Below are 17,994 nucleotides of genomic sequence, written 5' to 3'. Positions count from 1 at the left end.
ATCACCTGCATATGGTGTTTATATATCTCAACTGATTCGATATGCAAAAGCTTGTTCTGGGTATAGTCAGTTTTTAAATCGAGGTAAGCTACTGACAAACAAGTTGATGGTACATGGATTTCAACAGTCTCGATTGAAGTCAGCATTTCGCAAATTCTATGGTCGTTATAACGATCTAGTTCGCCAATACAACCTCGTATTTGGGTCAAATGCTGTCTGACGTGTTTCATACCGATTGTTAAGCCGTTCTTGGCACACTGATTTTGACTGCGGATAACTCCGTTTACCTGATCAGGATATGGGGCTCACGGCGGGTGTGACCGGTCAACAGGGGATGCTTACTCCTCCTAGGCACCTGATCCCACCTCTGGTGTGTCCAGGGGTCCGTGTTTGCCCAACTATCTATTTTGTATTGCTTGTAGGAGTTATGAGATTGATCACTGTTCGTTATCTTCATCTTGCATTCTACTACCAAACCTCAGAAATTTATTCTGATTACTACTAAATGTGGTAAATCGTTTTGTATCTGAAATAAATTGTCTTTAGTCAACACTATATGTATACAAGAGTTGTCCAAGTGAAACAATTGTTGTGAATTCTTTTTTCTGGAGAGTTTCTATACTTTCTAAAAAATTCTATACTTTTGATATTCCGTATTGATGCAACCAGCCCACAATCGATATACATACACAAGTGCCAAAGTTGAAGATAACGAACAGTGATCAATTTCATAGATGTTCAATCACTAAAAATAAATTAAATGGGAAGTGTGCATTCCCACATTCATTTTTTTTCTCATTCGATATATATACAATAAAGAGGTATAGCACTTTTGCTGCTGAAACGGCCGACCTCGAAATCTAAAAGGAAATCACCAGTTTCCAATAATAGACTGGCGTGTTATTTTTAAATATAAGGTCAATGGTTTTAATGTTTCATTAACCAAGATGAATAACTGCTGCAATCTAGCATTACTGGCATTTATGACTCGTTCTTCAATCAATAAACCATGTTCCTATGTGGAATGATGAACAGTACAATACTAGAATCAAGATGGTGGATCAATTGCAGACAATTCAGTTGGTCTCGTTTATCTCCAATCGTGACAAAGCTTTCAATACATCATTCGAATGAGTAATAAACAGAGTGCTGAGTGTGCATATTTTGTTCTCAGAAGTTGGATCCGCGCCTGAATTCATAAGATGTTTTATTGATGCGGACTCATCAGATTCAGTGTGGTGGTTTTCGTTCATCGCTTTACTTCCATAGTTTTGTATTTCAGAGTCTTGTAGAGGAATGTGGTTTCTACGTCTTCCCGCTGACCAGCGAAGTTTTCGGTTGCCAGCTGGGGGATGTTCGCTCTTGTTCGGGTTTCCTACCGTTGTCGTATTTCGTACAGAAGCAGCAGGACGCAGTGATTTCTTTACTACATTGGAATCATGAGAAATTTCGGACAAGCAATGAACTTCCGTGTTCGAACACATCTCTTCCATAACAGTAACTTTTTTCTTGGGTTGTGTCTCTTTGCCAGGATTTCTGGGGTTTTGAACTAGTATACTCTTTATTGTAGACCCACTCTGCTGCTTATATTGCAAACAGGTCTCCTCATGCCGTCTTTGCCTGCTGTTTGCAAATCTTTTACTTTTTCTTATCGATCGAATTCTAAAGCGAGTGCTCATACTCTTTTGGAGCCTATCATACTTAGATTTAACGCTGATTGGTGAAGATTTGCTTCTACTCAGATATGCAGAACGTCCTTGCAATAAAGACTCAAAGCGAGACCTGTGCCATCTAGAAAAAAAAACAATACAACGACAGTTAAAAGACCGACATCAAACACTGCGTATATGTGTATAATGAAGATTCATGATTTTTCTCTGGAGTTGACTATCACTAAGGATGTAGTGTTACAAGTTAGTGAAGGTAACGAATCTGCCCTTTGGCTTATTCCTACTTTAAGGTTGTGTTGTTTTAATGTAAGCTCTGTTTAATTGAAGACAAGAGCGAAAATTACAAAAATGACAGCGGGGCAAAAATTTACTGATTATTGTACTATGTGTAGTAATAAAGAAAGGTAATTATCAAGCAAAACGTTTTACCTGATATCATCGATATTCCTAGATAACAATATTCTATTAGGTTGCATGTAATTTATATTTTCTGTTCCTTAATTGTTATGTGTAAGATGTTATTATCCTGAATAGACGGTTAGATATTTTATATGCAAATCATTGATTGATCCTTTGATCCATAATCATTTTGAACTCAATCATAGGTTCTTGATTTTGCATGAAAAGGGGATGGTAAGTATCAATAATATCCTTAACCTTTGTTCATAAACTTATGTAAAAAAAAAAAAAATTCATACACCTTGCTTGCTTCGAAAGAAGGGTACATCTATAATCGACCGGTGGGTCATTTTTAGATAAATTGACTACGTAAGAGAAACTCAGCTGGCTGATATATGCTGTTTCCCAATGAAATTTCGAGACCGAGAAAGCAATTGTTCGACAAACCTGACAACGAAGTAATCATTTCTATTGTATACAGCGTAACATATCTAAACTGCAGTTCGTCTTTAGGAGATGTACATCTATAAACATGACGGTTAGGTATACATTCCCCAACTCAACAATTATTTCTATATAATTTAAACGTACTTAATTGTAACACGCAATTTGATTGGTTTAACAGACAGTGACAGAATATCTAAAAACGTGAAGAGAATTGATATCATTTCTCATCTTGATCGAATAATTCTAAGGAAGTGTATGGAATTTACACGGTGTCTGTCAATAAGAAAAAAAAACCACCAGACAACTAAAAACACAACTTGCAAAAATATTCCCAAGAATAAAAAAAACAAGGGTTCTATTGTGGTTTTCGGGTCTCACGTGTTTTCCTTTCATCTTTGGGCCAAAGTATTGACTTTCCACCAATCTTTAAGTAGGCAACATTCGTCTGTTTACAGGTACGACGTGAAGTGTAAATTTCGAACATCCTCCACAATGTCAAATTGTATACTTCACTTTGTTGAGTAATTAACAAACATAATTCAAACAACCATCGGGTAAGACGAACAGTATTGGGTTCGAACTCGTGCAAGAATGTAAAATTGGATGTGTCATTAACTGATTACATGTAATTTACGTACAGCTCAAAAATAACAATTTCGTGTTCGAAAATCATCGTCCCATCTGATATATATGCAAACTGTTCAAGTTTGTAACCAATTTAAGTAGTACCTTTTCTTCCATTTCCCGTAAAATATACAGGCACATGTTACGTTGAAGATCAGCAAAATCACCCCACCAAACAGTGCAATCAGACCAGCATCTGTCAAATAAGAAAACGAGATTTTAAAAAGTGTGAGGAAACATCGCTTATATTTGAAATAATGATGCGCGTGCCAAAACGAAAGTGGGGTAACGGACTTACTCTGATATAAAATTAAATTTATCATAAAGGGAAACTCGATTTCAGTTAAAGAGGTTTACGACTAAGTTTTGTAGCATTGTCAATTTGGTGGAGGTATTTATTTGATTTCTATACGGAAGAGGATTATGAAACTAAAATGACAAACAAGGGGTCGTGCTGCTTGTTGTTGAGCCAAAGTGTGTTACACATGACCTTTTCGCACTTAAAACGTACTCATATCTTTGTCAATACAGCATAAGCGATACAAATCAAGTCCAATGCTAATAGATTAAAAATGAATGATAATCTTTATACACTGAAATATGGGAAAATGTAATCATATATCATCAAACAGAATTTGAGAACTCAAACTCCTCTACAGTTATTAAGTCTTGCCTCAAAATTTGAGACAGAACTTATAGGTCTTATTGGTCAAAATATTAAATATTGATACTGAGTTTTTGGGTAAATTATTGAAGATGTTTCTAAGAATTCGTGTTTAGTTTGGGGAAAAAATATATCAAAAAAATTAATGAAATTACACTTGAATTAGTTCTAAGTCTGTACTACTTTTATTGTATATTACAAAATTGGAATATACATTTAAGGGTTTTGATATTGATGATATAGTGTATAAAATAGAAACGGTAAATTTGTGCAGATTTGGAGGTTTCTGATTAAAAATCCTTCCGCCACGAAAGGTAGTCCTTTCACAATACACATTTTCAACCGGATAGGTTTAAGTAACACATGTATATGTTTAGAGCAATGAAATAAGTCTTAAATCAGTACTAGACAGCTATTTAGCACCCTGTGCGTGTGTGATAAGTCTTAAACCAGTACTAGACAGCTATATAGCACCCTGTGCGTGTAAAATAAGTATTAAACTTATAGCACCCTGTGCGTGTAAGTACTAGACAGTTGCAATACCCTGTACGTGTGAAATAAGTATTAAATCAGTACCTCAAAGTTATAGCACCTTGTGCGTGTGGGATCAACAATTGAAGAGCTAACTTCTTTAAGGTAGAGCCGGATAGTAACCACGTGATCAGTAAAAATCATGTATTTTCACGTGAATTTATTTTTCGGAATTCCGTACCCCGTCATAGAGTAGTTGAAAAAAGTGTAAGTTGAACTGCTCTGACTGACTCGAAGATTGAGGGGATAGTCTCGACGAAAGAGAGAGAAATTTGACCATAGTTTAGATTAAGAATACGTCAGTGTAATAGTAGTGGACCAAAGGTTTCGTCCGTGCGGAATGGCACTTTTTACCCAACGAGATTCACCACCATACATAGCGGCGCTACATAAACAGTTGTTGATGTGGCCAATCTCTACCCAGAGTTATCGTTCCTTACACTCACTTACACCTCTGTCAACGTCTCAAGGGTTTTACAATATTTTTTGTAAAATGGCACGTATGCTCAAATAAAGTATGGTTTTGACTTCAGTTACAAAAATATACGTAAATAAATAAATATTGAACAGATGTAAAGTCTTTGTGTGATACAAGAAGCATTGATTTGGGTTGAAACGTGGATATTGGGTAGTTCTATTGCACCAGGCCTATACATAGATACATGAAGAGTATATAGAATTGGAAAAAAATCTACAAATAGTTGCTTGTCCTACATTTTCCCGATATTTTATAAAATAGTTCTGGGTAGAGATTGTGATGTGGCGAGGTGTCAGAGTGCTGCGAGTTTCAATACTGTTTATGTAGTCATTGAGAGTCTGAGCACAGTTTCTTCTGAGAACAGGAATTCAATGGATGCATTCAACGTGTACAATGAAATCATAATTTTGTTTGGTATGTGAAAAATATGGCAAATTAAATTTGTGTTCAACCCACATTTCCTCTGTTATTTCACAATTTATTTTTATAATAACATATATAAACACACAACTTGGATATGTTTAATTTTCTGTACATTTATGTATTCCATATGTATCCAAAATAGAACTTCTATATGCGTATGTAATTGTACATGGATGTCATGTATATGCCACATTTGAAAACACGGACTCTCACATGTTGGGAGGACTTCTGGAGAAATCGTACCCATCAACATCAAGGAAAAAGGTCACGTGACGTCGCTCATATAGAACGTTCAACAAAGCTCTCGTCGATTTGATCAAAATTGTGAATTGCAGTTGGATCTAGATATCTTATTTCGAGATTTTCATTTATGCAAGTGTGCTGTTTTACCCTTTTGGGGTTTTTTTTTGCGTTTGATTTGACACTTTATGTGCATTCCTTCCTTGTATATGTAGACATGAAAACAGTTCAGTCCCTGGTCACGTATAGTGAGCACGGTCAACTATACTATATATATCGAGCGTAGAAATTTGCTCTTTTTGTCTTCTGGTTTTTTTGTTCATAACCTCTCTCATATGACAACTAACAATGAAATGATCAAACTTGTGTACATCCGGAATTCTAACATTACAAACGATGGAAAACCGGTATCTGACTATGAGTTGCTACAATCCATACTTCGATGTACTGACAAAATAAAATGTTTACAATAGGATAGAGGACTTTTGAGAATTTAAATCAACACTCAAGTCAGTAGAAACAAGCTTTTGTCTGAGGGTTTTGAATTCCGCAGTCTTTGTGTTATCTATGATACCAATCCTTTCTCCTCTGGCGCCAAGACTTCATTTAAGTAATTCGCATCACTATGAAAGGTGTATCATAATCAGTAGATGATGAGGAGATTATCAAAATGTTAGATCAACATAAAGTCAACCTGATAAGCTCTATAAAGCAGAAAAATATTAGACACCCTGTCACCATGAAAATGACTAGCGTTATGAACGGTAACAAATTTGTATATGCAAAACCTTTTAAAGACGGCGCATACCTACCTAGACAGAACACCTGTGCAGGTATTAGATTCCAGATATACAACAGAGAACAACCTTCAAACAAACGAGAGCCTAAGTGCGCCAATTGCTAGGGAAAGCATTGGCTGTTTCGATGCCCTGAAAACAGTAGGTGTAAAATATGCCTGCAAGAAGACCATGAGCCAGGTTCTCAACTATGCAGCAAATACGAGGATGACCAAGAGGAAGTGGTTTCATTCTCAGGAGCAAAAAACCCTCTTTCTAACCTCTGCCCTTGTTCAATATATGTCTCCGGTGTTGCGCATTCATCAGCTGAACATGTATTTCAATACGTCAAAGCACTGCGTTGTGGCAACATTGAAAACGCTCAACTCATACGTGATTCCCCAACAGCTCTGAATGCCAAAAAAAACTAGGAAAAAATATCCAGACAAATGATGATTTCCTTGAAAAACAAAAACACAGAAATCGAAATACTGGAAGAAATTGTAAATGCGAAATATGATCAAGTTGATGAAATTCGATCCATCCTTGAAAGTTATGATACCGACACAATTTTTTGCAGATAGCACATATGATGAATTCTGAGGTATTGGACTTTACAGAGAAGGAACCGATCACACCAATCATCAAAAGTGGCCAGGAAAAACCCAGATGGGTAACATTCTTATAAATATCAACAAGACAAACAAAAAACAAAAAAACAATCGCATCACTCGATATCTCAATCGGTTACCAGAACCCCCCAGTCTACGACACAGATGAACATTACACAAATGTTAAACAGTGTCCATAATCCAGAAAAGAAAACAAACAATAAAAAATCTCAAAGCCGGGCTTCTCGCTCTCCTCCGAATCATCGGGCATCACGTAATTCTGCAAGTTATACCAGACAAAATGGCGATTCAAGACAACAAAGTCGCGATGGACAAAGCCGACGAGACCTCCACTCCAACGGCAAAGGGTAAAGTGTATATTACAGGTATAATTATCCCAGAGAATTTTGAACCAGATCATCTAAAGGACTATCTTTTGTATTTATGGAATTATGATTATTATTAGTTTATTTTTTTCATATGAGAAATTTGAATATTTCTTACAATACATACCAATGAAAGATTCAAAATGTTTTATTATGATACATGGACTTATTTGTTATCATATCAGTAAATGTCCGAGGTATAAACTCGGACGAAAAAAGAATAAAACTTCATGATTGGTTAAGAGACACTAAAGTTGATATTGCATTTCTACAAGAAACCCATTACATAGAGAGAAAAAATGAAACAAAATATAATGCAAGGTGGTTTGGAAAATCTTATCACTGTTTCAGCGAATCACAATAAAGGATCGAGAATCTATATTATTTAAACAAGACATGAATATTGATATACTAGAAAAACATATAACGACAGACGGAAAAAGATTATATTTAAATGTCAAAATAGATGAGAACAATTATGCACCAAACCACATCAAAGAGAGATGCATTATTTTCAAAATTACAAAATTTCCTGGATAAGAAAATATCAGAAGAGAATGTTATAATATGTGGAGATTTCTATTGTAAAGTAGAGAATACACAGGATCCAAGTTCTAGAAAACTAAAGAAATATTAACCTCATTAGATATGTTTGATTCCAGGAACAGTAAACACCCGGGCATAAACGGCTATTCATGGTGCAATGCAAACGACATTCCTTGTAGAAGAATAGATTATGTGTTTATAAGTAAAAATTTCATATATTATTTGGAAAACGTTATCATACGTAAAATTCCAGGTAATGTAGCGAAAAAGAGAATATCAGATCACAGAGTATTAAAACTACTATTTAAAGCAAATCATAACGAAAGAGGAAAAGGACATTGGAAATTTAATAACTCCCATTTAAAGATTTAGAATATAGAATGGGAATTCAAAACCTGATTACTGAAATCTAAAAACAAAACTGATGACTCAGGAGAACCACAAGATAAATGGGAATCATTCAAATTAAAAGCTCGGGACTATTCTATTAAAAAAAACTCTAAATGAAAGAATTAGAACTTTAGAAAAAGAAATAAATTATATTGAGGAATCAGAGTATCAAAATAGTTATATGAATAGAAAACGAAATATCGAGGCAGAGTTAGACAGCCTATATAACCATATAGCAAGAAATGTCAAGGTGCTTTTATACGATCAACATCCAAATGGATAACTGAAGGTGAGAAACGCACGAGTTATTTCTTATCTTCAGAAAAAAGTAGACAAAAACAAAGTGTTATAAAAGATTAAAAAATTGATAACAAATATATTTCAAAAACTAGCGATATAATGTATGCCATGTGCAATTTCTTTGAAACCTTATATTCTTCCCAAAATATGTCGGATGACGAAATCGATGGCTACTTACAATCTGTTGAACTAGAAAATGAAATGAGTGATAATGACCTACAATTATATGAAGAATTCCCATCACTTGAAGAATGCACAGGAGCTGTTCATAATTTAAAACTAAATAAATCACCTGGTTTAGATGGCTTAAGGAAAGTCCGTGCTTTTACGTATCCGGTTTTAAATTTTAAACACCGACTAGAAAGTTCCAGTTATAACTTCTTTGTTTGATGTTTGTAGTTTACGAGAACTGTACGAGTCAAATTTAGCATTCAAATGTGAATCTTAGATATATTTACCATGAATTATTATAGTGTGAAGTCCTCACTAGCTCCAATGGTACAAAGCAATGTAATATCTACATTGAAAGGCTCATAGGCTTAAAAGGCTCATAGCTTGCAATCTAAGCCTGAACAAGTTAAAAATCATACATAGGCGTGATCCTCACAGTGGAATTCACAGTGAATTTTAGGGAGTGTGTTTGGTTCAAAGAAACCCAGAATTATAAATCCTCAGAAAATCATCAGCAAAGTTGTTGAATATTTGAACTCTTCTTCACAAGTACTTTAAAGAAACAAAATTATTTGTACATGAGCTGTAGTTGCTAGAATCTACATATATGTTACACTATATTTATTTTTTCTATAAGTATGAGATAGCATGTATGTATTTTTATGTATTATATGATTGACAGCCAAACAAAAAAGAATAACACACACACCAAAATAATTGTGCACCCCCCCCCCCGCCACTCCTTGTGTTCTAATTGTCTGGTAGGACAAAATTTTCAGTATGTTTTACATATATATATATTGTCATATTATGTTACTCTTGATTTTAAGACTGTATTTGCTGTTACAATTTACTATTTTTCAAAGTGTGCAAAGAATAATTGTAAAACTTAAATTTAAAAATGGGGGTTTACATATTCAAGAGACCATTTTGCAAAATATCTCTGGTCAACTATGGTAAAATATGTTTTTTTATTAACCTTAGATATAATTCTAGATATTTTTAAAGAAAAACTGGCATGTAAACAATTTAGATTTTGAGAATTTTTCAAAATTGCGATATTCTGTGATTTTTTTCTGAAGGATGTGAGCAGATTAAACAGCAATTGTGTATGTTTTCAATGAATATCTTTAAAAATTCTCTCAGTAAATGAATAGCTATTGGAGTTTATATATTATAGCTTAATATGATGTGCTTTGGTGCATATTTTTAATAAAACATGAGATGATGCATTCTTGTGTTAGAATTTGGCTTTTGCATTTGGGGGTATATGTGCTCTGTAGCACATAGTATAAAAATAAACCTGCAAAGGCATGTCTTATATGGGCTTTTTAGTTAGTTTATGAGTTGTTAAAGTTATTTAAATGAAAAAAAACTTTGATTGACAGAAATTTCTAATAGTATTTACCTACCTTAACAAATGAATTTTACCAATGATTCTGGAATCATATTAAAGATTTATTCTATGACACACTAAAATATTTATAGAAATAATCAATTAAGCTATACACAGAGATTAGCTGTAATTTCTCTAATCTTTAAAAAAGGAGACAAAAATACCTGAAAAACTATAGACCAATACGTTTAAGAAACACTGATTATAAAATTATAGTCTTTATGTTTGCCAAAATACTTCAAAAGGTTTTAGATAATGAAAGGTGAAGATAACGAGCAGTGATCAATCTCATAACTCCTATAAGCAATATGATTAGATAGTTGGACAAACACAGACCCCTGAAAACACCACAGGTGGGATCAGGTGCTTACGAGGAGTAATCATCCCCTAATCTGATAAATAAAAATCAATCCGCGTACATCAAAGGTTGATATATTGGATAGAATGCTAGACTAATTTTAGACATTTTAGAATACTGATAAGAATCAGCTGATAAAGGAATTTTTCTTTTTGTAGCTTTTGACTCTGTCGAAAGGGACTTCGTGTTCAAAACATTAACAAAATTCAAATGTAAGGAAAATTTTCTAAAATGGGTTAAAAGATTGTATACAAACTCTATAATTAGGATAAAAATAATGATTGGATATCTAAAGCTTGCAACATGAAACGAGGGATACGTCAGGGGTGTACAATTTCTGCGATATTATACCTATTTGTAGCTGAAATCCTGGCTATGAAACTGAAAAAGAATAAACAAGTATTTGGAATAAGAACCTCCCAATTTGGCGAGGAAGTAAAACATGCTCACCATGCAGGTGATCTCACTCTATTAGTTTTTAAATATTAATTCAATGAAAGAATTAATATATATATATATATATCAGAATTAGTATATTCCTAGAGCAGATATTTTAAAACAATAAACAAAAGTATCTTTAACTTTCTGTGGAGTAAAAAAGACCGAATAAAAAGAAAAACCATAATAGGTCCAGTAAATGAAGGAGGCATAGGTGTTATTGATACATGTATAATCCTTAAATTTCAAGCACTTAAAGCTGTATGGGTATCAAGACTTGTCAAAAATGATAATCAAAATACTATTAAAAGGCATATGCAAAGCATACTCGGAAGTCAAACTACAGATATTGAATGTCATTGAAATTAATTCTATAGATATTAAAGATACAAAAAATCAAAACCGTTAAATACAATAAACATATCAAAGATACTTATGGAATAACAGACAGTTTGCGTACATGGGAAGACCGATATTTTTCAGGAATTGGGTGAAAAGCGGATAAAATACGTAAAACATCTATTTATAGAGCATGGATTCTAAATAATCAATGGTGTAAAAAGTACATTAAGTTGTAAAGTTAATAAATATGTGAATACAAGATCGCTAAATCAATCTTCAAAAATCTAATTGAAAAACTAAAAATATATACAAAGTTTGTTAAAATAAAGGAACATTCTTGTTTTATAAAAACGAGCATCAAATTTTAAATAAAGAACTGACAGTTTATGAACACATCCGTTATTTTATATTGCTGTTCCTAGGCACCTGATCCCACCTCTGGTGTGTCCAGGGGTCTGTGTTTGCCCAACTATCTATTTTGTATTGCTTGTAGGAGTTATGAGATTGATCACTGTTCGTTATTTTCACCTTGCATTCACTACATTAAGGGCGTTGGGGGATACGTTCAGTTTAAATAGTAGTTAGCTATAACAATATGAATAAATAACAATCATTGAGCTGTACTATTACTGCCAAAGTTCCCATTGCTGCACTGCACACATTTAACATAGTGTTACATATGTAATATTAATTTCAGACAAGATTGAAATCAACATAATAAAATACCTACTGTGTGTGTAATTTTCAATATATCAGTATTCTAAAGTTCACTGAATATGCATTGAGACATACAATTTTAAAATTGACATTGTCTGAAACGGTATAATTAATGGTAAATAACTGTACAAATATTAATTATGATCATTTTTCTAAGCATCATCTTAAAGACCAGTGGAAGTTGAAATGGGCTTTAAGCCATAAGTTTCTCCCCGAGAATGAATCAGAATGGAGAGTTAGGTAAACACGGTTCCCTGGAATGAGAGAAACATAAGAAATGACTTACCTACAGGCTGCGCAATATGATGCTTTATCCCTGCTTCATCGGACATCTTTAAAAACAATGTGTCTAAAGCAAAGAAAATTTACTGTCATTGACATAATTTGTCAAATTCAGGTTATCAAAAGATCATATGAAAATACGCAATGTATATATATAGTGTGCATATTCAAAGCACACAGATTGCAATGAACTGTTAAATAAACATGACTGTCCTAAGTGAAGAAGTACTTTAATATAAATCGCAGAGAAATTCACTATTACAAAAGTACATGGATGCCCACTCCCGCCCCTGCCTGGAGTTGAACACGCGACCTGCGGAACCAAATTTCCTAGCAGCATGTGCCAGAGCACAATAGGTATATATATATATATATATATATATATATATATATATATATATATATATATCAGGTTCCATAAATTTCGGGAAATCTGTCTGTTTAACTGGTTATGAAGTAACAATAGGATTATTGGATAGGGGTAAATTGTTACTTAGTTCTACTACCGACCATTGATTGTGGCCAACTACGCGTCAAATGTTTTTCTAAGTTCATACATTCTACATTTTTAAATAACGAACAACAGGGTTTTGTCAGTGAATATCGTAATGATATATATTGCAGAGTATTTTGAACTAGTCTTATATTGTTTAGTTAATGAACAAGCGAAGACAATGAACAGTGATTAATCTCATCAATCCTATTACAAGAAGGGCAACCACGGACCCCTGGTTGTACTACAGGTTGGATCAGGTACCTAGGAGGAAGCATTCCCTGTTGACCGGTCATATCCCCCAGTGAGCCATATATCTTTATCAGTTAAACGGAGTAATCCATAGTCAAAATCAGTACGTAAAGGACTGACTACCGTATATACTCGCCTATAAGTCGGTTGTATTTTTTAAGGTTATTTTGTAGGAATTTGTCATTGACCCGCTTATAAGTCGGTACAAATTTTTGTCAGAATAGGTTGACAATTTCAAGTCAATGCTCTAGTGTTTTACCTATGTTTCAAAAAATATTTTGAGAAATCAATAATTATGAGGTGCTCAATATCCAAGCCATATCCGTTTGGAGTTTAAATGTATCCCTTGATCTATTATGGACCATGATCCCTTGATTACCTAAGCAATTATGGTCTCCTAATGACCAGTACCTGACACCGTGTTTACTTAGTGGCACGCGCCTCGCGAAAATTGTCATTGTGGGATTCCGGTATAATTCATTGTATCAACAATAGAGTTTTTAAGAGTCAAGAATGATGATCTGAATTATCTGTTAACAATATTCAATCTTTTAAGAAATATATTTCAGCCGGTATACATATGAATATTTCAATATATAACAAGTGAACAATAATCATTCGTGTGGTAGTCCATGATAATCGTCGGAGTTGTTTTAAAAATACTACATTACGCCGCCCAGAAAAATACCAATCTTCTTAGGACGCGTCGGACATAGAGTTTTGGACAAAAAAATGACTCCCAAAAAAACCGACTTAAAGGCGAGTATATACGGTAACACTAGGAATGAAACACGTCAGACAGCATTCGACCCAGTAAAGACCATGGGATTTTCGAAATGCTGAATTTAAAAGAGAATATTAAAACCCCATGTAACATCATTTTCTTTGTCAGAAGTCTCCCTTGATTTAAAAATTGATCACATGCAGAACATGATCTGGCGTGTCGAGGGATATAAATATCATGTGCTGGTGATAATGAAATAATAATGCTACACAAATATGGGAAGTTGACGATAAAGAAGCTGAAATGAAGTCCTTTGTCATAACGATGTGTTGTTAGTTCAATAAAATATCCAAAAATGGAGGGGACATGGACAAATATATACATGTAGATATAAGAGATAAGCACACATGCATAAATATATGTAGATATAATAAATGACCTGATTCAATATCAGACTTAAAGGGCACATCGCATGTTTCTAAACCTTTTGATGTTTTAAGCAAAATTAATTCATTTCATACCTAAAACTACTTTACATGTGTTTTAAATGAAACAGATTGCGTTGATTTCGAGTTTGAAAGCGATAAAATTCAAATATTGTAATATGCATATCTTCTTCGATAATTTACACGCCATTATCTGTGAGGTCATATGCGACTTCGAGCGGGAAGATTTGAACAGATTAGATTTAACTGACAAAAAACCAATTATCACATGAACGGCTTGTAAATAACATTGTTATGAGATTGATCACTGTTCGTTATCTTCACCTTACATTAGGGTGTTTTGTGCCGTTTAAGGGTGTACTTGATGTCAGTAGAGAAGATTTAGACTCTTTATTTTTAAATTTTCGAAAGAAGGTATGACGGAAAAGACGCGTGAATATTTTTTGTCGGCACAACGACTTTACCATAGAAAAACCAGCAGCATTTGTCACTGTTCTTTTTCAAAAAAGCACTTGGACAAAATACGTAGATGAACTGCGAGAAAATGGTTCTATCAAAGCTAAGCGCTGTTACGTATAGGCCTACGGCAAATGCAAACTTCAAATTCAATACCATCTCGCACAAACTGACCTTCACTCTCTAAAAACATATAAGCAGAACTTGTGTTCGCAGTTTTTACCAACTGGTAGTTTTAAAAAATGTTAAAGATAAAAACAAATTGAACTTTCAATTATAAATAATGAAATATTATGTTTCCTAACTTATTGTACAAGTAGTGTTAGATATTTTTGAAAAACTCGGGTTTTAGGGGCCTAATTTATTTACCATGGATAACATCAAAATAAATGACATTCATGATAAATGAATTGGGCCCCCAAAAGCCGTGTTTTTAGAAATATCTAACACTACTTTTACAGTATGTTGATCGACGTCGGTGGCATATGACGTCACTGTACCATGTGACTACCTTACTAATTAATTAGACTTTTGAAATCGGGCTCAGAAATAAGTCCGTACTCTGGCTAATTATCGCACTATTTCGGCGAACGAACTATTACAATTAATATTGTTTAGAGCTCTAGCATTTGATCCTTTTTTATTTAAATGTGTCCGTTTTCGAAAAAAAGGCATTAGATCCTGAAATCAACAATAATTAAAAATTATACATATGTCTACATTGTATAATGAAGGAGTTGAATGGAAGAAGAAGAATAGAACATTGGAGCTCAGAAGTTAATCCCGATCATGTTATGCAATATATATATATCCCTTTATATAACCTGCATTCTATATACATTCTGTATAACTTATGTTTATATATTCTATATAAAACGTTAAACCTATGAATTGTATGGTTCTTGGTAACACACATTACCCCACCTCTGACAAGTTAGCGCGGGGATCCTGAATAGTGATTGGATCATTACGGTCACGTGAAGACGTGGGATATTCTATCCCAGGTCACCGTCAAAATTTATACCAGGCGTCCTTGCGAGTTATCTTTCTTGTTGCATTTGTCAACAACAATGGCGGCCAAACGGTTTGCAAGTTTGGCAGCAGACGAGATCGAAAAAAAGAAATTACTGATTAACTCCAAAGAAACTATTCGAAGCAATCAGAAGGCAGCTCGTTTGTTAAAGGCCTACTTAGGAGAACTCAATCAAAATCAAAATTTCGAAGAATTCGATGCCGTTCGCTTGAACGAAGTGCTTTGCCATTTCTACATTAATGCACGAAAACAGGATGGTGAATTTTACAAAGCCACAACGTTTGAAAACATGAGGCATGCGATCAGCAGGTACTTGCGGGACCCCCCATATAATAGGAAATTTGATATTATGAAAGATGACGAATTTCGCGATGCAAATGTGTCATTCAACGCTGCCCTGGCTGAGCTAAAACGGATAGGGAAAGGGAGTGTACAACATCATCCTGTTATTACGCCTCGCCCGGTATAAAACTTAGTGACCTGGTGTCATCCCGTACCAGGTCACTAAATAACTAGGTAACTAATAATACCATGAATGGAAACCTGGTACCTGTAACGTTGTTATGCTACCTGTAAAGTTATGTTACCTTTGTGAAATTGTTATGTAACCTTTTAAGTTGTTATGTTACCTGTAAAGTTGTTATCTTACCTGTAAAGTTCTTGTGTTACCTGTAAAGTTATTATCTTACCTGTAAAGTTATGGTACCTGTAAAGTTATGTTACCTGTAAAGTTATTATGTAACCTGTAAAGTTGTTATGTAACTTTTTAAGTTGTTATGTTACCTGTAAAGTTGTTATCTTACCTGTAAAGTTATGTTACCTGTAAAGTTATGTTACCTGTAAAGTTATTATGTAACCTGTAAAGTTGTTATATAACTTTTTAAGTTGTTATGTTACCTGTAAAGTTGTTATCTTACCTGTAAAGTTCTTGTGTTACCTGTAAAGTTATTATCTTACCTGTAAAGTTATGGTACCTGTAAAGTTGTTATGTAACGTGCAGGTCTGCTCATTCTGTCAGTGAAACTGAAGACGCGTCAATGATGCCTAAACAACGACTCCGATGATTTATTCCTCAATGTGAAAAGCTGAAAACACACCAAAAAATGGAAATGAATTTATGTTAATATTTTAGAAAAGTTGATTTTATTGGAGATGAAATAATACTGAATAGCTCACCTTTGTTTGAATTGTTGTTCAAATACGTTGTGTGTTGTTCAACATCGTTGAAAGTTTTAAACATACAAAAATATATAGGAAAATAAAAATCAATGACACCCATAAATGTTTCCTTAAATATTAAAATAACCCATAATGGTCTCTAAAACGTGTTTTCTGCATTAAATAAACGATGAATTACAAAGTTTTAATGTTTCCTTCATCAAAAAATCTACTGCGTTTGGTACTTGTAAAACTTAATATTTCACAACCCTGCTTACATGGTTTTTAAAGCTGTAAACAGTTAGGTTAAAATTGATGCAGAAGACTTTGATCCTTTGTCACAATGTATAAAGGATATCGGATATATATTGAAATCTCGTATTAGACACATTGAAACACACAACACGGTACGGATGTCTTTCCTTGTTTAGTAAACCAGAAATTATGGGGGAAATTAAAAATAAGTTACATGAGGAATAAGTACTACTTCCAGCTTTCAAAGTTTACATAAGTATAATGTTAGTTTGTGAAAATCACCTCACTGTGGCCTTTTGGGACACTTAGATATATCGACGACGTTTTACCTATTAATAACAATCATTTTCCATCATATATCGATTCGATATATCCTTGTCTACTGGAAATAAAAGACCCCACAGAGCCGTCCACTTCTGCTTCATACTTAGATACTTTATTGAAAATAGAACTTAATGGCAAACTAACAACTCAATTTTATTATAAACGGGATGATTTCAACTTCTCCATCGTCCACTTTCCTTATCTATGTAATAGTATTCCATTATCATCTACATAGGGTGTTTATATCTCTAAACTGATTCCATACATAAGAGTTTGCTCTGCATATGATCAGTTTTTTAAATCGAGGCAGGCTACTGACAAACAATTTGATAGTGCATAGGTTTCAGCAGTCCCGTTTACAGTCAGCATTTCGCAAATTTTATGGTCGTTATAACGATCTAGTTTGACAATACAACCTATCGTTGGGTCAAACGCTGTGTGAATTGTTTCATACCGATTGTTAGGCCGTTCTTGACACATTGATTTTGAATACGGAAAACTCAGTTTACCTGATCAAAATATGGGGCTCACGACCGGTGTGAACTGTTGACAAAGGATGCTTACTCCTCCTAGGCACCTGATCCCGCCCCTTGTATATCCAAGGGTCCGTGTTTGCCCAATTCTATATTTTGTATTGATTATAGGAGTTCTGTGATTGATAACC

General features: G+C 34.0%; 1 protein-coding gene across 1 annotated transcript; it reads right to left on the bottom strand.

Moving 5' to 3' along the window:
* Window positions 1-628: 628 nt before the first annotated feature.
* On the bottom strand, window positions 629-17,106 carry LOC125648057 (uncharacterized). The gene is made up of 5 exons (XM_048874955.2): window positions 16,770-17,106; window positions 16,551-16,678; window positions 12,194-12,256; window positions 3,246-3,336; window positions 629-1,791 (listed from the first exon to the last, which is right to left on the bottom strand). The coding sequence occupies exons 3-5, from the start codon at window positions 12,237-12,239 to the stop codon at window positions 1,077-1,079; spliced, it is 852 nt and encodes a 283-aa protein (XP_048730912.1). The 5' UTR covers window positions 12,240-12,256; window positions 16,551-16,678; window positions 16,770-17,106; the 3' UTR covers window positions 629-1,076.
* Window positions 17,107-17,994: the final 888 nt, after the last annotated feature.

The sequence above is a fragment of the Ostrea edulis genome, chromosome 6 (assembly GCF_947568905.1).
Source record: "Ostrea edulis chromosome 6, xbOstEdul1.1, whole genome shotgun sequence".
Classification (NCBI taxonomy): domain Eukaryota; kingdom Metazoa; phylum Mollusca; class Bivalvia; order Ostreida; family Ostreidae; genus Ostrea; species Ostrea edulis.
This window is presented reverse-complemented; position numbering and strand designations above follow the sequence as displayed.